At 40.8% G+C, this 24,238-nt stretch overlaps 1 protein-coding gene across 1 annotated transcript in view; it reads left to right on the forward strand.

The window, feature by feature from the left end:
• The first annotated feature begins 2,337 nt into the window (after positions 1 to 2,337).
• Positions 2,338 to 24,238, forward strand: part of KAT6A (lysine acetyltransferase 6A) — a 32,403-nt gene continuing 10,502 nt past the window's right edge. Inside the window, exons 1-13 of the mRNA XM_033081140.2 lie at positions 2,338 to 2,432; positions 4,282 to 4,324; positions 4,439 to 5,209; positions 14,706 to 14,814; positions 15,382 to 15,497; positions 15,744 to 15,825; positions 16,594 to 16,729; positions 17,265 to 17,578; positions 18,751 to 18,869; positions 20,365 to 20,480; positions 21,287 to 21,428; positions 21,875 to 22,036; positions 22,955 to 23,048. Coding sequence (XP_032937031.1) covers positions 4,607 to 5,209; positions 14,706 to 14,814; positions 15,382 to 15,497; positions 15,744 to 15,825; positions 16,594 to 16,729; positions 17,265 to 17,578; positions 18,751 to 18,869; positions 20,365 to 20,480; positions 21,287 to 21,428; positions 21,875 to 22,036; positions 22,955 to 23,048 — 1,993 coding nt within the window. The 5' untranslated portion in view covers positions 2,338 to 2,432; positions 4,282 to 4,324; positions 4,439 to 4,606. The remainder of the gene's footprint in view (positions 2,433 to 4,281; positions 4,325 to 4,438; positions 5,210 to 14,705; positions 14,815 to 15,381; positions 15,498 to 15,743; positions 15,826 to 16,593; positions 16,730 to 17,264; positions 17,579 to 18,750; positions 18,870 to 20,364; positions 20,481 to 21,286; positions 21,429 to 21,874; positions 22,037 to 22,954; positions 23,049 to 24,238) is intronic.

A 24,238-nucleotide genomic window follows, 5' to 3' on the forward strand; every position in this document is an offset into this window, starting at 1 on the left:
AAAACAGGCCATTTTTTAGCTAAATCGTCCACAAAACCAATTAGTTTTGCGAGATTGCTAATAATAACCTAGTGCTAATTCTGAAACAGAGTCTACAGATTGACACTTGTAGGGACACAATTGGGTTTCACTGACCTGTACTGCATCCTCTTAGTCTTGTTTACTTTCTCATCTGGAAATTCCATTTATGTCTCTATTAGCTTTTCTGAATATAGCACCACAGCCTCGTAATTTAAGGCAGCCCTATAATTTGGAAGCCTTGCAGACTTGAAGACTTGGGAAGAGGTATCAGAAGCTAATTTGTTGGGAGAATCCAAGTCTGACAAGACAAGGTCAGACCTCTGCCATCTATGTGGCAGAAACTGAACTGTTTGTACAGCACCTTGCAAAATGGCACCTCAAACTCCATTTGCTTCAACTATAAGCAACTCACTGTGAATATTTACCTTTCACACTGAAAAACTTATTGTTAAAACATCAAGGTAATTCCTCTTGCTAAAAAGAGAAAATTGTCACCTTAAGACATTAAACAAAGTCATTCAGAAAACACCATGTTTGTTTTATCAACTCTGTCTCTAGAATATTTAGTAAGATTTTGTTTTTTCTTTTATAAAGACAGAAGAGCACAAGAAACTTTACACAATAGCTGCCCTTTAAAACAATGGTGAAAAAGTCTATGATGTGTAAACAACTGGTAAGCTGAGCCAGAGGTTACAAAAGGTGAGAGAATTGCATGTAGCATAAAGCCAGCCAGAATGCCTAACAAAATGAGATTCTTTCAATTCAATATAACCTAAGAGAGAAGGCTGTTAAATGAGAGCCTGCTCTTTGCTCATGTCTGCCAAGGTTCAGCACATGCCAGTGGAACGCTGTACATTCGCAGAGCCCAGGAGAACCTGTGGCGTGAGTGAGCCGAGGCTGCAGCTCTAACGGGCCCTGAGTGTGCGAGGAACAGCCAGCCCTGCGCGGAACAGCCAGCCCTGCGCGGAACAGCCAGCCCTGCGCGGAACAGCCAGCCCTGCGCGGAACAGACAGCCCTGCGCGGAACAGACGGCTCTGCGCGGAACAGACGGCTCTGCGCGGAACAGCCAGCCCTGCGCGGAACAGACAGCCCTGCGCGGAACAGACGGCTCTGCGCGGAACAGACGGCTCTGCGCGGAACAGACAGCCCTGCGTGGAACAGACAGCCCTGCGCGGAACAGACAGCCCTGCGCGGAACAGACAGCCCTGCGCGGAACAGACGGCTCTGCGCGGAACAGACGGCTCTGCGCGGAACAGACAGCCCTGCGCGGAACAGACAGCCCTGCGTGGAACAGCCAGCCCTGCGCGGAACAGTCGGCTCTGCGCGGAACAGACAGCTCTGCGCGGAACAGACAGCCCTGCGCGGAACAGACAGCCCTGCGCGGAACAGCCGGCTCTGCGCGGAACAGACAGCCCTGCGCGGAACAGCCGGCTCTGCGCGGAACAGACAGCCCTGCGCGGAACAGACAGCCCTGCGCGGAACAGCCGGCTCTGCGCGGAACAGATGGCTCTGCGCGGAACAGACAGCCTTGCGCGGAACAGCCGGCCCTGCGCGGAACCCAGCCCTGCGCGGAACAGACAGCCCTGCGCGGAACAGCCGGCTCTGCGCAGCCACGCTGAAGCAGCTAGAGAGCTCCCAAGGCACTGTCATGCAGGACAGCTACTGTTTTGACAGCGTATTATTCATTACTCGACATAGTAAAATGTGTCAGAAAGTTACACAAATTACCTGGCAAAGATGGCCAAGGATAGAGCAGCCCTTATTCGCGCACATATGAAGAGGCACAGGCAAAGAGTACCCGCTGTCAGAGCTACATGGTATCGTTACAACAGAATTCCACGTTACTTGGGAAAGACCCTAGAGTCGCGCTTTCAAGCGCAAGCTTAACTAAGCCTAAGAGAGGAACTTCCTTCTTTTCAGGGCACGGGTATCTGTCTGCAGCGCGCGCCCGGCAGTACCAGCGCTCTCACCATCCCGCTCGTTTCTCGGCGGTCGGATCCTCCGGCGGCCGCAGCTCGCGTTTCCGGACCGCAGCAGTTCCGCACAGCCACAGCGAAAAGCCCAGGTCTGCAGCCAGTACTCCCCTAGTACGAGTCCAATCAGCCTCTACCGAGCGCCGGCCCGGCCGCTCCCGCGCTCGCTCTCCGCTCCGCTCGGGCAGCTCCGAGCGCGGCCCCGCCTCCCCGCCCGCGGCGGCGCAGCTGCGGCTCCACGGCGCCCCCCGGCGGCCGTCTGCGTCCCAACGCGCTGTTCCGTCGCCTCGCCACCCCCCTCCCCCCGCGGGCTGTTCCACCTCGCGCCCCCCCGCCCCCCGCTGCAGCGCGCCGGGCCCAAGATGGCCGCCGTGTCAGTTTCGGGCTTCGCTGCCGTCCGGCCTTCACCTCCCGGGTCCCCGTGCTCGCGGGCCTCGGTAAGTAACGCTGGCGGAGCCGCACCGACTCGGGTGATTGATGCCGAGGAAGTCGGGGACAGGCGGTTAGCGAGCTCTGTGGCCTGAGGAAGGGGAAGGCCCGTTGGGCGCTCCAGGCTCGCGGCCTGTTCCGGCCCCGCCGCCGCTCTGCGCCAGGCCCGGCCCCGCCGTCCGCTCCCGCGGCGCTCGCCAGGCCCACGCCTCGGGAAGGTGGTGGTCGCGGCACGGCACGGGTGAGGCGAACGGAGCGGTCGGGGGCCCGCGAGCTGAGCTCCGTTCAGTGTCTGGCGCGAGAGAGCGCGGCTGAGGCCGGTGCGGGCCCAGCCGTAGCAGTGCGAGGAGCTGGCCGGGCTGCACTGCCTGTGTCCGGGAGGACGGAGGGCTGCGTGGGGTTCGGCTGTCTGCCGCGGCTGCGGCCTGCGCTCCGCTTTCCCCGAATTCACCGGTGCCTGTTTCTGTGCTGAGGCAGTGCGCTCCTTGGTGCGTCGTGTGCGGGACCCACCCGTGGTAGGGATGGGGACGAGCGGTAGCAGGTGCAGGGGTCGCTTGTCACGCAGAGAGCGAGCGAGTGACCCACCGGCGCTGGGACCCTCCCGGTGTCGCCCCGGCCTGGCCGGACGGTTGCATAACGCCCTGCGCAGGGAGCTCGGCTGGGAAAAGGGGACGGAATCCTTCGGGCCTCGGGATCCCGGCGGGCAGGGGCACACCGCGGGAGCGCATCTCTGCTTTGCGAGGAGGGCAAGTGTCGAGGACCGTATTTCCGTTTACATCTGTTGTTCGCAGGATAAAAGAACTCTAGGCGAACACTGTATCCTTTCTGGTTTAAACAGTCGTTCAGAGTTTTTCTAGTACTGGCCGTGTGGAGCTCTGCTATTGAGTCTGATGTCTGTATGCAAATGTGTTCTATGTGTTGATAAATTCTTCAGTACTTACTAGAAAGCAGAGCAGGATAACGGTGTTGTCGACTTAGCTCTTGTCTAAAACTTCCCTTGTTGAAAGTCGTTATTTCTTGTGATAAACACTTTACAGATCCTTCTTGGTTAGTGTATTAGTGTATTTCTGAAGTAGAACTTCAGCCAACAGACACTTACCACATCTAGAAAAAGCTATTTTAAAGATAACTGGCTGAAGGCTCTGAAGTAGAGCCTCATACCCTTTCACCAGCATCATCAATTAGCAGTGTCATAAGCATTCCTTTTATGCTGTGTATGGTCATCTGTTACTTTGTCCTCAGGTGCTTTCAGTGGGCCTCATCAATACTGAAAATTATGTTGTATTCTTTTTTCTATAGCCTCTAAAAGTAGAGCATTTAATTACAATCTCTCTCTGTGTTTCTTCATGTTTTTCCTTTATGGAACAACTGTCATAGCTTTTCTTCAAGAAGGGAAACCCATGATTACACTCCAGAAAGTGCTCTGAAAGTTTCTTGCTGTTTGCTAAAAAGTCTTGGTTATTCCTATTTTCTATTGAAGTTTCAGGCAGTGTCTTCCATGTGTAAAAATTAAGAGAGCTGCTTCCCTTTTAAGATGTTTGTTGTGGTTTTCTTTTTTCCCCTCAAATATTAATTTATGTTGTCGCGCTCAGCAGTGATACAAATCTTGGTATATACTAATGGATCAAAATGGAAAGGACACTTTTCTCTAGGTTGAGTGGAGTAATTTTAGTGCTAAAGTATGCTTTTATTAGTAGTGAAGATGAAACCTGAAGTATTACTTCAGTATTTCAGAACTGTAGTGGCTTAAAACTCTGCTGTGTGTTTAACAAGTTAATGTTGTCTGCTACTTTTTTCTTCGTAACTGTTTTTTTTTTTGTTTTGTTTTTCTTAAATGTCTCTCCTGTTTTCTTTCAGGCCTAACATTAGAGCTCTTTTGATTGTGAGACCAGAAGCTCAGGTGAGATAATGCTGAAATCTTTACACCTTTGTGGAAAACCTTTCTGTGAAGCTGTTACGGGATTTATTGGAAAGAGTATAGAAGTTTCTAACTGTTTTATTTTCTTCTCTTCAGTGTGAAAACAAATAATGTTCGAGAAAGAAGGATTAATTCAGAACAGAAAACGCGTATGCTATGGTTAGCTGGTTCCCATCATTCGAGGATCTGTTTTCTCATCATTTGAAACTTGTTCAGCATCAGGATAAAGGATAACGACTCTATGGATATACAGAATTCTTCACCATGGTAAAACTCGCCAACCCGCTGTATACAGAGTGGATTTTGGAGGCAATCAAAAAGGTAAAGAAGCAAAAACAACGACCTTCAGAGGAGAGGATATGCAATGCAGTGTCATCTTCGCATGGTTTGGACCGCAAAACTGTTCTGGAACAGTTAGAGTTGAGTGTTAAAGATGGAACTATTTTAAAAGTCTCCAACAAGGGTCTCAACTCCTACAAGGATCCTGATAATCCTGGGAGAATAGCACTTCCAAAGCCACGGAACCATGGCAAGTTGGATGGTAAACCAAATGTGGACTGGAATAAACTTATTAAACGGGCAATTGAGGGCTTGGCTGAGTCTAGTGGCTCATCCTTGAAGAACATCGAGCGCTTTCTGAAAGGTCAGAAAGATGTATCTGCATTATTTGGAGGTAGCGCTGCCTCCATTTTTCACCAGCAATTACGATTAGCCGTCAAACGTGCTGTTGGCCATGGTAGGCTCCTTAAGGATGGACCTCTGTACCAACTCAACACTAAAGCAACCACTAATGCTGATGGGAAGGAGAGTTTTGAATCTCTTTCCTGTCTCCCTCCAGTGTGTCTGCTTCCCCACGAAAAGGATAAGGTAAGACACAGTTTTTTGCATGGTCATTTTCTTGTGATTAATGGAATGTGTCAGTATAGAGTTGTAATTTGAGGCCAGTGATCTTAAATCTGGTATGTTAGAAGTTATTAATGTGTATTTAGGATCCCATTGTATCCAATTTTTTAAACATGAGAGGAAATGTAATGGATTGTAATTTGTACTTTGGACCAGAAAATTGGAGATGAGCTACTGTGGGGAATTTACAGCGCTTCTGTGCAGTGGAACTGAAAGTATGGTAACAGGCTTACTGTAGGTCTGTCAGCAAAAGATAGGCAGTAAGCCTCCTCTCTCGGAGGTGAGGTGGATTTGCAAAGCAAACTTGAGATCATCTCTTACGTTCACATTTTTGTTTGACTGCCATTTCTTCTTTCTATTTGAATTCAGGTAACATAGTGAGGGGTTGTTCAGCAGTTGCCACCTAATGCTGTCTTAGAGGCTTTCTTTATAATGGGCAAAGAACTTTCTGACCCAGAACCTCTTTGTAGTGAAATAGGAAGAAACTTTGTCTAGTGGAAGGTGTTCCTACCTGGGACAGGGGGTTGGAGCCGGATGACTTTTAAGGTCCCTGCCCACCCAAGCCATTCTATGATCTAGAGAGCATGGAGATGCTGGAAGGTGCACTCGGGGACTTCTTCATCCCCTGCCCCCTCCCCTCTCCCCCATTTTAAATATATGTTCTTTATTAAAAAAAAAAAAAAATTTCTGTCGCTTTCTCTTATGTTTTGTGGTTTTCCCCTCCATTCCACCATACTTCTGCATTCCTAAGGTCATTGATCCTCTGCTCTAACCTCAGGATGAAGTTTTTGGAGTGAAATTCATACCCAGTCAGTATCTTTTTATTCTTTCTGGTACTGTGACTGCAGAGTTAAATAGAAGCTTGTCTTTGTTTACTGAAGATCAGTTTGCCAGTGATTCATGCATTTGCACTACTTGTCTCTAGGACATCTAGAATGTGAAAATTATTCTTTTTTATCCTATAGAGATACATTTTTCAGCAGAGTGGGAAGTTTTTGGATGTTATAAATATCCTGTCCAGTGATGAGATCTTTGGGTGTGTCCTACTCATGGTTTTTGAAGTGAGCTTCCCTCTCTGGTGAGAGATGCTTTAATGATCTATTAGGATTTGAAGATTTGAAACTGCTGTAGGAATCTTCTTCCTAAAGAAAATAAAATCTGCACAGCTGCTTTATCACCAGTAAAGTTTCCCTGAAGTTCTAACTTAACTGTGGGAGCTTTACTTGGACACAGTGCTTAACTTGTCAGTGTGTTATGCTGTGGGCTGGGGTAACGTAGGAAGTATTACTATGCTGAAAATTCCAGTGTTCTGTCTACAAGTGTTTCCTATGTAAGTCTCCAACTTTATCTATAATGAAACCAGCATAGCTCTAAAATGTTGTGTAAACTGAATATAAACAAACCTGGCACATGAGGTGGCTGGATTGAGACTGTTGGTAACAGAAGATAACAGTGGCTGTGCGTATTAACACAGTATGTTTCACAGCCTATTCAGCCTTTTTGTAATGTGCCGAAACTCGGGAGCAGCTTGATATTCTTTGAGATGGATTGTTCCCTGCACTTTCCTTAAAATGTTATAAATCAGAGTGGTGAATGGTAGTTTGAGCTACTATAAATACTGAATGTACTCTAGGATTTGTTTTTTGTTCCCCTGGAAAAATATAAATTTTGCAAGGGATTTTTCCAATAAATTCTTCTGAGTTTTTGTGTCTTTGTGTGTGTCTCTGCTTAACCCTAGATTTCTGCTCTTCATGTACCATCTCTGTGCTGCATAACTCAGGCAGAGTTTCATACTAGTTTCTGAAGTAATTTTGAAGATACTATGTTAAACCATGTAGGTTCTGCCAGTATTAATTGACTGGCAAGTCAGCGGCGGCTCAAAGTTCCTGTTCTCCAGGATTTTGGAGACAGTTTATTTTTTGATTTTCATTTGTTCTTGGTTGGTTGTTTTTTCCATGCAGACACTGCAATGACCTTTTTTTTTCTTCAACGAAATATACTTGGTACAGATTCTTTGGGAGTGTTGTGACAATATTTCCCTTGATTAATAACAGGAACAAAAAAAGTTTGATCTCCCACCTGCCAATTGATGGCCTGATAGTCCCTGAGCAGCAGCCCCCAGACAGCTTCCCCCTCAGTTTATATACTGAGCATGACACCATATGGTGTAGAATATCTCTTTGGACAGGCTGGGTCAGCTGTCCCAGCTGTGTCCTGTCCCAGCATCCTGTGCCTACCAGCCTCCTCAGTGTGGGTGGGGTGAGAAGCTAAAAAGTCCTTGACTTGGTGTAAGCCCTACTTGGCAACAACTGAAACATTAATGAGTTGTCCAAAGTATTCGCATCCTACAAAACCCAGCACCGTACCTGCTACTAGGAGAATTAACACGATCTCAGCCAAAACCAGGACAACTGTTCAATAGTTAGTGTAGTATTGCTACAATGCAATAACTACTACGTTACTTTGAGAGACTACTACAACACAGTAATATTTAGAGCAAAGAGCTCTTTCCTGGTACACCATCATGTAAGCTGTAGTAAGTTGCAGGTCTTAAGGCTGGATGCCTTAAAGATAGTTTGCTCTGTGTGTGTTTAGTTGACTCTTGTTACAGATAGAATCTTGATAAAATTGTTATTAAAGAAAAACAACAGTAACATCAGCTAACTGAAGGAGAAGTGGAAATAATTGCTATATGTGTTGGAAGTTTCCAGAGCATCTGAAATTTGATCTCAGGACAACAGTAGGACTGTTTCTTCCTCAATTAGAAGGAAAATACAGGTGGTATTATTTGATATCCAGTTGCACTGTCTTTGAAACTGTCTTTTATGTCAGTTAAAACTGGCTGTGGCTGCAGCAACCTCCAAGGAAACATCTTAGTATTATCCTGCAGTACAGGTGAGAGTATAACGCCAAAATTCTGGAAGTGCCTCCTGAAAAAAATTGAGGAACTTCTGTGGCTGAAAAGTAGGAGTAATATTTAAAGCTGATTCCCTGTGCTACTGTCTTGCATGTTCCTTATGGCGTGTCTGTTTCCTATTTTTGTGTTGCTATTTATATCGGTTGGTACTTATCAATCAGTTTAACTGTGGACTATTATACATGCAGCATCCTTCAGGCCTTCTTTTTTGCAAATAGTAGTTCTATTAGTAGTTTATGAGTACTGTGCACTTGTAAACTCACATGAAGCTAAACAACTTCTATCTTTTTGAAAAGTTCATGTGCTGTGTGGATATCACAGTTGTTTTGAAGGCCTTTAAACATGCAATAGGTATTGCTATATTGGGCCTGTTTAAAGTTAGTAATTGTTAATTCCGTGTCTTAAATGAAAGAACTGTCCGATTACTGGTAAAAGGTTATTTTTGGATTGATTTGTCTGGGGTGGAGTACATAAATGATCTGCAGCCAGAACACTGTGATTGCATATTGAGAGCTCACCCATCTCTCCAAGGGCACTGTTCAAGCTTAGGCTCCCAGCTAGAGGAGGATTAGAATTCACTCTCTTCCAGCTGGTTCTGCGGGAGAAGTCTGTAGTTCTGTCTAAAAAAAACCTTCTGGTTAATAACAGATGGCCTCCATCTGTACACTGTGTAACTCTGGAAACCCAAGTGTTAAAAAATTACTTTGAACTTCATTCACTCAATTAATGAACAGGTGAAGTAGCTCTTAGTAATTGAGCCAATCTGAGCAGGTCCTAATACTGTTGTCATGGACACCTGTGAGTGGATGTTATGGAATGGGGCTGAATGGTACCAACATTGCTTGTTTAAATGTTCAAGAATCTGGCAGTCTACCCATTGTTACTGCTGTTGTGGTAAATCTGGACTTGTACTGAGATGCAAAAGAAAGGAGTGAGAAGGGTGTCCAAGAAGAATGACCCTGGAGTAGGAAAGAGAATCCCATTTGTAATGTATTTGCTTGTTTTGAGATGCTTTTGAAGGTTAGTTAACCAGTCTGTAGACCTATGCATGAACAATGACTTCTGGTTTGAAAATACTAAAAACTAAAGGGATTCTGAACTGTAAAAGAAGTCAACAGTTTTACACATTTCTCCCCGTTTCTTCTGATCTGTCTCATCTAATCTTAAAAGTTCAGAAAAGTTGGTGTCGGATACGGCCTTTGGATGAGTGTATGTATAGGTTTGACTTCATTTAGAATTCATGAACAGTGTACAGCCTCTCCCTGGCATTAGGTTTCTCCTCAGTCTTTGAGACTCAGTTCTGGATATTTAGTAATGCGTGTTTTGATTGTAGTGCTGGATCTCTGAACTTGTCTGGACTCATAGTGAATTCCTTGAAGGTGTGCATGGAAAGAAAGAAGGTGATTCTGCTGCTGAGCATTGCAGTGACTGAACTTCAGAAGCTGCTAATCATTAAGCTGCATGCAAAATCTTCAGTGCAATCTCAGGAACAAGTAGATGCACTTGCTTAGTGCTGCCGCCAATGGTATTTTTTCCTTCAAAATGTACAACCATAAAATGTTCTGACTGCCTTCACCTGGCTTTGCAAATTCAGGATACCTTTGTATGGGTGGTCGCTCAGCAACAGACCTGTTTGTAAAAAGTTTCATTTGCATGTGTTCGGGGTTTTGCCACACTGCTGTATAAGGCTGCTCATGTGAGAAAGGTCTGTGTCTGTGCAGACAGTTCTGGGGGAGAAAATAGTGTGTAGTGTCTGTGGGACTTGGTTAAATCTTACTGTCAAGAGTGGTATATTGAGCAGTGAATTTTGATAGTGAAGACTTATGTGTAGAATGTTTTTGTTCTCTCCATTTTATGCTCAAGGTAGTAAAGTTTCCAAAACTGAGTAGGATTTGGTATCACAGTTGAACTTGGGTGGGTATCCTGGGTAAACTACAAGTGGCAGCCTTGGATCAGGTAGAGGTCTTTAATGTGCGTGAAACGCTTATTGACAGTTCCTCTTCTCTGCTATCATGTTTATGTGAGGCTCTGTATCCTGTTAAATACTTCTTTCCATTTTCTAACTGAAGTATTTTCCATTCTTTTAGGGATGCTGCTAATCTTGAAGTAAAGCAGTGTACAGTATTTAAAGATAGAATAATTACTTCTACACACAGACATTACTTAGTTTTTAACAAAATCTTATCCCCTAAGTAACTTATGATTTCTAGAAATCAAAGTAAATGCTGAAGTTCCTTTTTTTTTTTTTTATTTGGTGACAGTCTAAGTATTGTGGAATACTGGAATACAAGGGTTTTTTCAGTGACAGGAATTAAGATTTTAGCTTATTCTTAATTCGAGGGGTGTGTTTTTCTTTTGCAGCTGTGGCTTAGAAATATATTTTGATCTAAAATAGAGTAATACAGTCATCTTTCACTTTCAAGACAGCATCCTATGTTTTCTTGAAAATTATGAAGCTGGGACAAAGTGTACGTGAGAGCTCACAGGATTTAACTTTGGGTAAAGAAAACTTCAGTAACTTGAACTGCTAGGTTCCTGAAACAGTGTCAAGTGAAGGGAGTTTCTTTATAGTGCAGAGAAGGAAATCTGAGCCTCTCTTTCCCTCACCACCCTGAGTTTGCAGTCAGGAAGTCTTGGCATGTGATTCTGATTGTGACTAACAAATCTTGAATAGTTTTAATCCTCTGATTAGTGAACTTGTTAGTTCTGGGAAGGTTATTTAACAACTGTCTGTCTAAGCATTTCCATTGACATTCTATAAAGTTTTTACTGTATCTGATAGTAAGATAATTTCTTTAGTTTGAATGTCAGCCAGATACTATTTACATTGCTTTTTTGCATTGGTTTCCAGATATCAATAATCACTGCAGAAAATTCAGCCTGTGTATTCCTCACTAAGCTATCCAAGCTATTTGCCTTCACACTAGACTCTATTCTTGTAGCAGCATTTCAGATTTTCTCTCCATGGTATTACAGCTTCCTCAAACAGCAGCGCATATTTTAAATGTCCTTTAATTTTTCTATTTCAATGATCCTGTATATTTCTCTTAAGAAGAGGTATGTATTTCATAATTGTTCCTTTCTTCTGTATGCTATTTCTCCCTTATATTTGTTTTAATATAGTCTCATGTTTTAGGCCATCATTCTGCCACATAAATGTGCTTCTTCCTTTCAAATGTGATTCAGCAAGTGAATTGGAGACAATATCCATTTACACAGACAAGCATACATGTATGTGTTTCGGTAATAGCTTTTCTTGGGTGTATTAAAATATATTAAGCATTGTTTTGTTGAGTAAAAAAGCATTTTCAGGGATTTCTGTTTTTACTCTCAATTGCTTCCTTTTTTTTCCACTATACTGTCTGGAGGGAACATTTGATAACTTACATAGAAGAAGGGTTAGTTACTAACCATTGCTGCTACAAGTTGATATTATTGAATAGTATTTCCTAAATTCTGCAGTTTTCTTTATATACAGCAAAAAAGCCCACATGGTTTGTAAAATTACTTTGACAATAGGAAATTCATTGGTTCTGATTTTATTGAGGCATGGAACCGAAGCAGTTTTCCTCTTCAGCCACGGATCCAAAAGGCATGTAATCTAGGCTTTGTGATGCCATGCTCACTGCAACATGTTTCCTCATATTTTAAATAATTTTTCCATGTGGTATAGGTTGTACTTTCCTTGTGTCTTTTCTGGTTCATCTGCTCTTGCCAAGAGCTACAGCTTTTGAGGGAGACCTTTGCAGTAGAATGGGCTGTTCGAAGTGAGGAGTAATGATTTGTCACTTGCTTAAAAACAGGCACACAAAGAAGCATTCTCTAGTGTGAATTCTCAGAAGTCATCTACTGTTGCATCTAGGGAGATCCCATTCAAGGGGTCTTAAAGAGCAAAGCAAAAAAATATTGGTGTGAGTGTATGTGTTTCTTCTGTGCTGGTTTAAATTCTATACCCACTCGATTCCAACCACAATGACTACCAGAAACGTGTGTGATGATGGGACAAAGATAGTCCTGGTACCTGGTGAGCCCCAGATGGTGTTAAAACGTCTGTAAAGTGCTTTAACATTACTGGCAAGTGACCATTGTGACATTGTGGCCTGCAGACTTGACTGAGATTTCAGGCATTTCCTAACCTTACTTCTCCTACATTTAGAAGACTACAAAGCAGATGGGTTGGCCAAAACTGAGATTGTAAAATTACTACACCTTTTTCATAGGCACTTCTCCATAGTTGCCTTTAGGAGAGCATACAGTCTAAGAATCTTGAAGGCACATTTGATTTCTAGAAACCCTTTGTATAGTAACAGCATGTGCTGAGAGGCTGGCAGGCTGTAAGACACTGTCAGTCCAATTTGTTCTGGCTCCCTCCCTCACTGAATCTAGTGACATCACACAGATAGATGTGCTTGCTAGCAAAATAGCAGAAGGAGTTGAATGTCTGCCAAAAATTTTCAGTATGAAACTGAACTGCCTGCTTCCAGTCTTGTTTTCACTAATCTTTCATTGTGTGCTTGCATTTTTCACTTGCCAGGATGTTCTTTGCTGAACAAACACAGCAGCAGTGAAATCTCTCCATACTTAGTAAAACAGTCTCACACAGAAGCTTTGGAAGAGCAGCCTGATCTTCACGTTCAAAACTGTTCCAATTTAATTAATTATTCTAAAACATTTTGAATTCTAGTATAGCCTTCCCCCAAACTGTTGATGTTTTGGGGTTTTCTAAAATGTGATAAAGTGTTTGCTTGCAGCTTGCCATGGGTAGTAAATGCAGGAAACATTGAAGCTGTGTAGGATAGTCTTTGAGCTGATTCTTCCAAACCTGGGCAGTGTTTACATGTGGGCATCCAAATTTGAAGGACTATGGGGATGAACAGGGTATGCACAAATACTGGCTGGAACAGAAAAGAATCAATATCTTAGGCTGGTGAATGTCTGTAAAACTCTATTTGATTAAATAAATAGTTAATGAACTTCTTGCAGAGGATACATGAAATAATTTTATTTCTCCCCTAAAAAGTTGCTTGAGTGTTACAGCTTTCCTTTCAAAAGGCAGAAAGAAGGTAAAAGTAATTCCTGAAATCTTGATTCCAAAGAAATTAAAGCACTGGCTGACCCTTCATACGCAAGGTTTTTTACCCCCCCAGTAAACCCTGATAGTGCCTGGAAGCAGCTAGCTGTCTGGCACCTAGAATCCAGTCATGAACCAAAAGAGAACAGTTTGTGCATAGCTTATTTCAGCTCAATTGCTCTGGTGACTGTGGCTGGAAAGATACTGCCTGTGGGCAGTGAAGATACTAACTTCCCCTCCCACTTGGATATTAATGATTTATATACTTGGCATAACTATCTACAGTTGTCTTGTTTTCTCTGTTTCCCAAAAGGAGCAAAAACTGCCATCCTTCAATTAAGTAATCCTGTGAACATATTCCAGACTGAAGTAGTTTGATGGGCAGGTGATTTCATGTTAGTTTATACTTCAGCATTATTTGGGATTTACCCAAAGGCTTATATAAATACTTGTATTCTAAGTGAAGAATGTCAGGTTTTCATTCCTGTTGTGCGGCTGAATTTTGAAACAGCAAATTTCCAAGGTGTTCAGATCATTTCTGTCTAGTGGGTGCTTTAAAGACCACACTTCAGACTGAAAGTGTGCTGTGTGTGCTATGTCTGTACACTTGAGTGAAAGGCAGAACTTTCAAATTTTCAGTTTCTGTATTACAGTAATATAAATAAACGTGATGCCTGCAAGAAACTGTTCTGGATATAGCTTTGGCTTTGGCTTAGGCAGAATGAAGGTGCTTGAAGTTCTTCTGGCATATGCTTCCATGCAGTAATTAACAGTATACACATATGTACCAGCAGAATAGATTCTGAAAAGGTATGTTCGAAATCATTAACTGTAACCTGATACAGCTATACAAAGAATGTTTCTCAAAACTTGCCATAATCTAACATTATTCCCATTTCCAGTGATTTCAATGTGATTTTAGCATATTTTTATTGTATTTTAAAATGAAATTTTGTGTACATCTTTGCTCTGGAAACTATAAATCACAGGATTTAAATGCAGAATTGGATTAGAAAGAATTTTCTAGATAGTGAAATCCAGCATTTAATGTTAAATTATACCATACTTTCACTCTTACTAGTTGATCAAGTACCACACTTACTACGTCTTTGATGAGGCTGAATGTCAGTCCTTAAATTTAAAAATGTCCTGCTTATTCCAGTCCAAATGTGTTGTGGGCTAATTAATATCTTTTTATCTGCTTGTGATTGCTAAATAGCATACTGACATAATTTTCTGCAGGAAGATTTTAGTTTTTCATGGCAGTGTTAATAGTTGTACAGTTTTTGTACTTTGGAGTCCTGACTTCTATTCAGTTAGTGCTATTTTGAATGTGGGAACCAGGTAAAATCTTTGAGACATGATGTGTATTACATCATATTTATGTGATATATAAACATCTGTGTCATTTTGTGTATTACAGTTTGCTCCCTTGAGATACCCAGTGCTCTTACTGTCTGTTTTCCTCACAGCCGGTTGCGGAACCAATTCCAATTTGCAGTTTCTGCCTTGGTACAAAAGAGCAGAATCGGGAGAAGAAGCCCGAGGATCTCATCTCTTGTGCTGACTGTGGCAACAGTGGTAGGTGATCGTTTACAGGGGTGCTAGTGTTACCCCTTCCCTGGAGACAGAAAAGCTGCTACACTGCCTGGTGCTGCCCCATGCACAGAGGGAGTGTGCATCTAGTAAGAATCTTGCCACTTAAGACAGAGAAGTCTAGTGTAGTCACTCCTGCTGACCCAGACATGTGAGGAATATGCTTCTGTGGCATACAGTGCAGTTAGTTCAGCTGAATCTTAGGCTTCCAGAGGGGAAACAGCTAAGTTAAGCTAACACAAATAATTAATATATCTCCTGGAAGTTTTATTTTAAATGTGGCAATGAAGACCAGTTTCACCATGTTTCTCAATTCAGTTATGAAGAATTATCTTTAGGTTCTTTTGTATGTAGGCCTACCGTTTGCTATCTAGGATATTGGTTTGTGTTATAAGTAGCTAAGAGTAGAAGCACCTAAAAATAGAAGTATCTGAATAACCAAAATTCTGCATGGGAATACATGATTGATAAAGTAGCCTCTATGTGAGCTATCTGTGACCGTTAACAGAAGTATAATGATTTTACCAGTAAAACTTTCTCTTTTTTCTCTAGGTCATCCGTCCTGTTTGAAGTTCTCTCCAGAGCTGACAGTTCGAGTGAAAGCCTTGAGATGGCAGTGTATTGAATGCAAAACATGCAGTTCCTGTCGAGATCAAGGGAAAAATGCTGTGAGTAGTGGAGTGTGGATTGAATGAAGAGGATACCAGTTTTGTGGCTGTTACATTAAATTACAGAATAAATTATTTAAGAGGCAAATATCTGCAGTTTTTATTTTAGTCTGGTACTCTGAGACCTGTGAAATATCTTGAATTGTCCAAGTTGAAGATTATGTGCCTGTTCTCTGAAATTGTGACAAATTAATGGGGGGCTTGATGCTGATGCACCTATAAAGAGAGATTATCTGTCTTCAATAGGATAACATGCTATTTTGTGACTCCTGTGACCGTGGCTTTCACATGGAGTGCTGTGATCCTCCTCTTACCAGAATGCCAAAAGGTGAGCACTTTGTGGTGAAAAGGATAATTTAAGATGGTGTTGGAAGAGATCAGTGAGCAGGCAGTGCTTCCACTTATTTGGACCTCTTTTAGCTACATTTAGCTCATTTTTGTATGGAATTGCCTTTCAGGTATTAGAAACCAAAGAAGGGTCAGAACCTCACATCCAGGTTTTTTCACTATCTCCTCTTTCTTGTACATTACTCTGTGTGAAGGGTTTTGAAAAAAAATCTTGAGGTTTGAAGGAGTAGAAGTGATCCTTGCAGATTAAGATGATCAGCTTTCATTTGCATGAATAGCCTTGCACAAAAGAAAGAGACAGCTCCTATGTTTTTGAAGTGATAACCATTTGGACAGTGGAATATTCTGGACAAATGAACTTCTCTTTTCAATCAAAAGGCAAATTATCTATGGAAAATTCTTCTTGGTAGTTAAAAGAAAACTTCCTTATATGAAGTAATTGGAAGTAGTATAATTGTAAGCAGATAGTGGGATAATTAACCATTAAATTATGGTTTTCTGAGGGTGTACTGCCAATTAAGGAAACTTTCTTTGTGCTTGGAACTCTTTGGGAGCTGGGGAATATTTAACAGGACTTGAGTTTAGGTTGTTGAAGCATATACATAATTGTTCTTACATGTCTGTGTGATAATCAGTGCCTTTGGTACTATTCCTGCCCGTAATCTCAGAAGGCCTGTGGACTGTGTTTCTCCCTTTTGTCCTATATGGATGTCTCTTGCATTTGGTGATGGGCACTTGTGTATTATAGGTATGTGGATATGTCAAATATGTCGACCACGGAAGAAAGGAAGAAAACTGTTACAGAAGAAGGCAGCACAGATAAAAAGACGCTATGCTAACCCTATAGGACGTCCCAAAAACAGGTTAAAGAATCAAAATACAACGTAAGTCTCTATAAGGAGGAGTAAGATGTGAGATTCTGTAGGGTGGTGGGTATTTGTGAAGTCTCTAGTTTACTTTTTGAGAAGTTTTCTTTTACAATTAAGAGCTGTTCATTACAGATTTTCTGAAAGGGGCTGTGAAAGACTAGAAGTAACCTTAGTGCTTCTTTTGGCCAAGAAGAGCTCTCAGAGGAGCAAAAGAAAAGCTGTTTAATGATTGCATAAATTGAAGGGTTCTGTGCAATGTATTCATTCTGGTTACTGATTTTAAAATTTGATACTGTGTTACATTTGGTGAAAAATCTATTGTTTATACTCAAATCAGTTTGACATAATGTTCAATGTAGAGAAAAACAGTGCAGTACTTCTACTGAGATGTTTAAATCCTGTCTCCTCTAGGGTACACAGACTCTTGATGACTCCTGTGTTACTAAATTCTTCAGCTTACATTTCTGTGTGGTTGATAAATATGTTAGAGAAGATGGTAGGCCACCTTACCACATCTTCTGACTGTATCTTTCCCCTTCTCATCCTTTAGATCAAAAGGTCCTTTCAGCAAAGTTCGCACTGGTCCTGGTCGGGGTCGGAAGCGTAAGATGGCTCTGTCCAGCCAGTCAGCATCATCAGAAGGAGGATACCTGGAACAAACAGATGTCTTGGACTTCTGCAGAGATGGCAGCAACACCTTGAAGTTTAACAAGAAAACCAAAGGGCTTATAGATGGCCTTACTAAATTCTTCACTCCCTCCCCTGATGGACGAAAAGCTCGAGGAGAAGTGGTAGACTATTCTCAGCAGTATAGGATCAGGAAAAAGGGTACCAGGAAGTCTAGCACTTCAGAATGGCCCACAGGTAAAGATTTTTCACCCTGCCAATGTAAGTATCCTGTATACCAAGCAAATGTTCGAAGGATAGGATGTTGAAGTGACTGGAATTGTTAGAGGATGGGAACTTTGAGCTGAAGGTTAACACGGAATGCACTTATATTTGTTGCATTGAGGTAGAACATGAGCTGGAAAAAGGAATTGGTCCTGGAGACCTTACCCTCTTTATATATGATGGCAAGGTATGATCAGGGGTTAAATGATTACAGTGAGGTAGGATGCCCATTGGTAAGGAGGCATTTGCAGACAGCCTAGGAAATGGGCTAAATAATGTGACGTTTGAAAGAAATAACATATGCAGTGGTTCATGAAAATTAGGAGCAGCAAGGTAGAAGTATGAAAGGGAAAATAGATAACTAAAACCAGTCTGACAGACCCATGAGTTTCCAATCTATGGATGCATGCAAATGTTTCTTAATTTTCTCAGCCATAAAGGAGCCTGTTTGTACGGCTTGGCATCTTATTGCTGAAAACTATCCCTTCCCTTTGGAATGCAGTTCTGTTTTCCTTGGTTTTTCTGCTTTTCTAGCTTAAGATATTATCTATTTAATTTCTATATTCAGATATTTACAGTATTGTTAAATGGTTCTGAATTGTTCCTGAGCAGGCAGTGGGAAATATTCCCCAATAAAATACTACGTTTACAGCTTTAGAATAGTTACTTGCATTAACCTGGCTGGTGCTGGAAGAACAGCAGTGTGACAATACTTTGGGAGTGAGGTGAAGTGTCTAGAGGATTTTGTTAGGTTTTTTGTTTAGGTTTGTTTGTTTGTTATTGAGGGGGTGTTTCTAAGGTGATGAATGTAGGTGTCCTGGTTTTGGTTTTACCATATATGGCATTTAAGTAGCTGTGATCCTTGTTTGTGAAAAACAGGCTTAGTGGTAAGCCATTTATGCCTTCATGGTACTATGAATATCTAGGTGGTGACATTTGAACCTGCTTAAATATAGGACAGTACTACTTACATGGTCCTACATCTAGAGCGTGTTCTTCCTTTTTGGTCCCAAATCTGAATAGAAAATCCCATAAAATAAAAACCTGGCACAGTGTGTGAATACAGCCTGATGTTTTTGTCACTGCACTAAAAGCAAATACTTTTTGGAAATGTAGGTGAACACAATTTTCTCTCTCATTTATAGACAATCAGGATGGCTGGGATGGAAAACAAGAAACTGAGGAGCGTTTTTTTGGAAGCCAGGATGTCTTAAATGAAAAAGACATGGAGTTGTTTCGAGATATTCAGGAACAAGCACTGCAGGTAAAGTTAAATTTTCAGTGTCTGACAGTAAGTACTATATCTGTAAAAGAAATTTAAACCAATCTAAAACCACTGCCCCAACAACAAAATAACAACAAGAAATACAAACTTCAGATGAGTCAGTCTGTCACAGTGCTTGGTTTCTGCTGCTTGAGAGTAGTGGACAGACCTGAAGAGAGCTGAAGGGTAATATAAAAGTGAACATAAGAGTGTAAGAGGTTAAGGTGGCTAAAAAGCCTTTGGGACTGCGGCTTTAGTCCTCTTAGACCTGTTAAGTAGCTGGTAAAACATGTGGACTGTGAAAACAATAAAATATAGGATGGTTTGCTAGCAGCATGGGTCACATAGGGTCTCTGAGTAGTTAAAGCATTCTTTTTCTAGATGATTTAACTCCTTATGGAACAGAGTAGAGCATTGCTGTTTGTGTCTGTGTACACATTGATAGATGTTTACCAATAGAGAGTGCTGTTCCTTTTCATCTAGAGCTCCACGAAATTTGGACGCCTAGGACTAGATCCTGAGGTAACTTTTGCCAGTTCCAATCCCGCCTAGGAAGCTTAGCAAGATGTTAATTTGGAATGTTACCATTCAAACGTTTACCCGTTGTCCTGTGTATAGATAGTGGTCTCATTCTGCTAGCATAAATTTGCATATAGGTAATTCACTGGTACTCTGCACATTAGTTGCTGACCTTCTTGGTGAAGGCCTGCTCTCATTTGTTAGTGACTTCAGTCCAGGTTGTTCATATTATAATGCAAGGCTAGTAGGTGTAGTTGGATTTCTATAATTCTGTGTGCGACAGTCTTTTTAGATAAAATCTTCATGAACTGAGAAAGCATTTGTTTTCTTTTCAAGTAGAGCGTTTAGTATCCTTATTTTTAGTTGCTATAAAATATACAGTTACTGACAGAAGGATGGAGAAATAAAGGTTGTATAAGTAGTTTAAAAAATATCTTTATATTTTTTTCTTCTTCTAATAAATGTGAGGTTTTTCTTTAATTCTTCAGCACTTGTGATGATAAGCAGGTAGCTGCATCGTGAATATTGTTTTGGTAGCTGCTACATTCACAGAGGTACATCTAGTCTCAGAGCTGGGAAGATACTAATATGTGATGTTAAATACATATTCTAGTTTTTAACCTCAGGAGCAGCTCATGTTTCTCTTCTTCACTATTGAAATAACAAGAAAGAAAATTACAGCGAGACTCAAACTTCTCTTTCTACTAATTTGTATTTAAAATTAACACATGCAAGACCGTGAATGGTAGTGGAGATACATGGTATGATAACGTTTATTAATTCTTTCTTTTTGTGAATCACATGGTTGCTCGAAGTGTGACTGGTTGTTAGTGTCAGAGGGCAACATGTACATCTTCATAATTACCAGTGAGTTCGAGCAGGATGGTCTGTGTAGATTAAAATGTTTCAATTTATTTAATCTTAAAAGTCTTTCACTTGGAAATTCATGAAAACTGGATTTTTTTCCCTTGCATAGAAAGTAGGGGTGACTGGGCCCCCTGATCCACAAGTCCGGTGCCCTTCTGTTATCGAATTTGGCAAGTATGAAATCCAGACCTGGTACTCCTCCCCATATCCACAGGAATACTCGAGGTAAGACTCTTTGTTCTTTTTCAGTGTTCATGGGAAAGCTGTACTCCAGCAGGCATAGAAATCTGGTGGTTTCTACATTTTGGTGTCTGATAGATTGTTATGCTGTGCTGCACATATAGTTGCTTTGCTGTTCTCTTGCTGAAGAACTTTGCAAATTGTCTAAACTGCAAACTCTGTACTTTATTCAGAAAGAGGGATGACTTGTAAGGGCTATAGCTAGAGGAAGAAAATTTAATGAAACTCTTCATTCTGCTATTTACTAAGAACATGTGGTCTACCATGAGGAATTATTCTTGCTGTACAAAGACATTCCTGCCCAAGCTAGAGTATATGAATGGAGTTAAATCACAAGAATTTTGGGATGCTTGCATTCCAGTTGCTCATGTCAGTGTAGTATGCAATACAGTTGTTCAGTGTAGTATATAATATGGTTTTAAAGCTAATGGGTAGGTGGTGATGTGACCCATCATTCAAGCATATGTACATATTTATCTCATCCATCCTAGCATCATTAGTGCAAAACTGGGAGGGATTACTGTTTTTTTTCCTAGGATTTTAATCTATGTCTCCTGGCATAGCTTAATAACATAAATGTAATTTTGCAGGACATTAAGGGCATTTTTTTTAATATGCATTTGTTACAGAATAGTGTCATGACTTTAACCATGGTAAGGTGGTTTTGCCCTCATTACCACAAACACAAGGTCAGTGTATATTGAGTTTTTCGTCAAGTTCCCTATTGGCAGGAGTGAGGAAATTTATACAAAAGTCTCTGTCTTCAGTCTCTGCTGTATCTTTGCTTACAGGCTACCGAAGTTGTACCTTTGTGAATTCTGTCTAAAATATATGAAAAGCAGAACGATTCTCCAACAGCATATGAAAAAATGTGGCTGGTTTCATCCTCCAGCCAATGAAATTTACAGAAAAAATAATATATCAGTCTTTGAGGTAAGTTAGAAAATGAAGCCACTCACTTCTATCTATAAAATAAGGTCCTCAGCATCTAATCATGTGATAAATTTTTCATAGTCCTAAGAATCCTCCTTTTTGAAACACTGAGTTTGCAAGAGTGAAGAATGACAAGCAAGCAGCCAGTAGGAACTGACCTTGTGTATAGATTATTCATCCATAAAATACAGAAGACTCACTTTGTAAAAATCTGGGATTTTTATTTTACAAAAATTAATTTTAAGTTTTCTCTTAAGCTATTGGATGTAACAGTTTCTTTGTCACAGGCACTATTCTGCGGAAGTTTTAAGTCCTTTGAGATGCTATCTGTGATAGAGAAGTCTTCTCTCATGTTAAGACATTTCAAATGTGCAGGGATACTCAGGTGAAACCTGTCCTTGTGTAACAGCAAATGGAGTGACAGAACTTTTCCTCATGTCTCTAAGGTTGATGGCAATGTCAGCACTATCTACTGCCAGAATTTGTGCTTGTTAGCTAAACTCTTCTTGGATCACAAGACTCTGTATTACGATGTGGAGCCATTTCTTTTTTATGTGCTGACACAGAATGATGTTAAGGGCTGTCACCTTGTTGGCTACTTTTCCAAGGTAAGTGTTTGGGTAGGAATTGTTTGGTATGATGTGCAGTGCTGCTTTGGGTTCTTTAAATTATTGTAATTTAGGCTCTTGTATTTTATATAATAAAACATGTAGTATAGGTATAGACATCTTTTGTAACCAGGTTTTATTTATATTACATTTGGAGACCACCAGTTAGTAAACCCGAGTTTCTTGTACCACTAAATAGCATATACTTGCTAAGAAAATTGTACTGCAGCTAGTAGTTTAAAAAAACTTTTCAAATAACTTCCTGCTCTTGGTGGAGATTGGGTAGTACTGTTTGTGAGATAGCATTCCTTGGTAATTCTGTTTATCTCGCCTTTTATTCTGTGTATGCATTGTTTTCCAAACAAGTTTGGCAACTTTGCACCCGATTCGAAGCTTTTTATTCATTTTGAGGGAACAGGGCCAAGATTTCAGCTAGAACTTTTCTTAAGATTTTTATCCTTAGTTTTTTCAGTTATGTTAAAATCATTTGAAGCTTTTTTTTTTTGTTTTTGAGTATTCAGAACAGCAGATATGAGACTGGATTTTGGTGTTATGCTTGTAACAGTTAATGAATCACTGGAGTATTGCAATCTTTTGCGATGAATTTAACTGCCTTCAGATTTATTCTTAGAATTTATCTTCTCTGCAGCCCATGTTTTTTACTGTATACTATCTAAGCAGAGGATTACGTCAAGTTTTCATTCTTTTTGCTTTTCTTATCTGAAATTATTATATAAAATTTTAATTAATTAAATATTGTCTCTTTGAAGTCTTTCCTTGGCTTTATTGTTCCTAAGAAACTTTGACTGTGGCTTCCTGTCTCACTTTTTTCTATAGAACTACATAGGCACTTTTACAGAGCAACTTACACTTTTTCACTGATCTGTTTTTTCAATATGATGCTTTTTTCTCCAACAGGAAAAACACTGCCAACAGAAGTACAATGTTTCCTGTATAATGATTCTTCCACAATACCAGCGTAAGGGCTACGGCAGGTTCCTAATTGACTTCAGTAAGGAACTTTTTCTTTTTTAAGTGTGTCTTTTCTTATTTTAAAGGACTTAACAGTAGAAGCAGATATTTTTCAAAGTAAAACACATCTCAGGACAAAGGCTTCTAAAGCTTATAAAATCATCTGAACTTCACCATTTACTCTTTTTGTTGGAACTTCAGTTCTAAAGACAAATTGATAATTTTCCCCTTAATTCCAATGTTTTCTGTGTAAGCAACTTAAAGTAGAAACTAAAGGCATGTGTCAGTATAGTGATTTTAGCAGAAGCTTGTCTTCTGCATATAATTCCTTATAGAGAAAGCCAGTGGTAAGGCTGCATGGTCTGTGGAAATCTTCAGCAGCTTGATTAGGTGAATGAGAGTTTTAAGCAAAAGTGTCTTACATTTTGATTTAACTTTGAGAGCAATAAAACCAGACATACTTAAGCTCTGAATACTCAGATAATTCTGAGATTTGTACATGTATCTCAATGATGTCATGGGAAACTTCCCCTGTAACTAGACATTGTTTATTATGCCTAGGGCAATTCAATATGGCCCTCCCTGTGGACGTACAAGTTTTGGAGTTAATGTTCAGAGGAAAACTTTACTGGTAAAATTGTATCAGAATTATATATTTTGTAGATAAGTTTTTGTTCTCCTGAAAATACTGGTGAAGCAAAAGAACTCAAGGGGATGTATCTTGAGAAATCAACAAATGCGGGTTGTGGTAGAACAGTGATGAGAAGGCACATTTGTCATCTTCTTCCAATTTGAACCTGTGCAATGTATCACAGTCTTAAATTAATGACATTTCTGCAAATGGAGCTTGATATTCTCAAGTATGGTCCTGAAATTTGACGGTAGATAATTTTCAAGAAAATTGTTAGTCATATTAGTTTTAAGAGTGTGTTTTTCCTCTTCATTTCCAAAATTGCGCTTGCAGTTGTGCTTCAGGCTTGGTGTAGTTTCTAGGTAGGCTCCTGCTGCCATCTTGTGGCATTACGTATAGTCGGTGTCTGGCAGCAGAATTCAGAAATCTCTTACTCGATCACTGAATAACAGGAGTTTAAACAAGTAAATAAAAAATTGGCCTGATAACTTGAACTATCATTCAGAGCTGTTGTGTACAACTTGTAAACAACACTAAACTATTGTGTGAGGCCTTTGTAGAAGTGGGGGTAGAAATATTTTGGAACTTTTTTCTTGTTT

Source organism: Catharus ustulatus, chromosome 27 (assembly GCF_009819885.2).
Source record: "Catharus ustulatus isolate bCatUst1 chromosome 27, bCatUst1.pri.v2, whole genome shotgun sequence".
In the NCBI taxonomy this organism is placed as follows: Eukaryota; Metazoa; Chordata; class Aves; order Passeriformes; family Turdidae; genus Catharus; species Catharus ustulatus.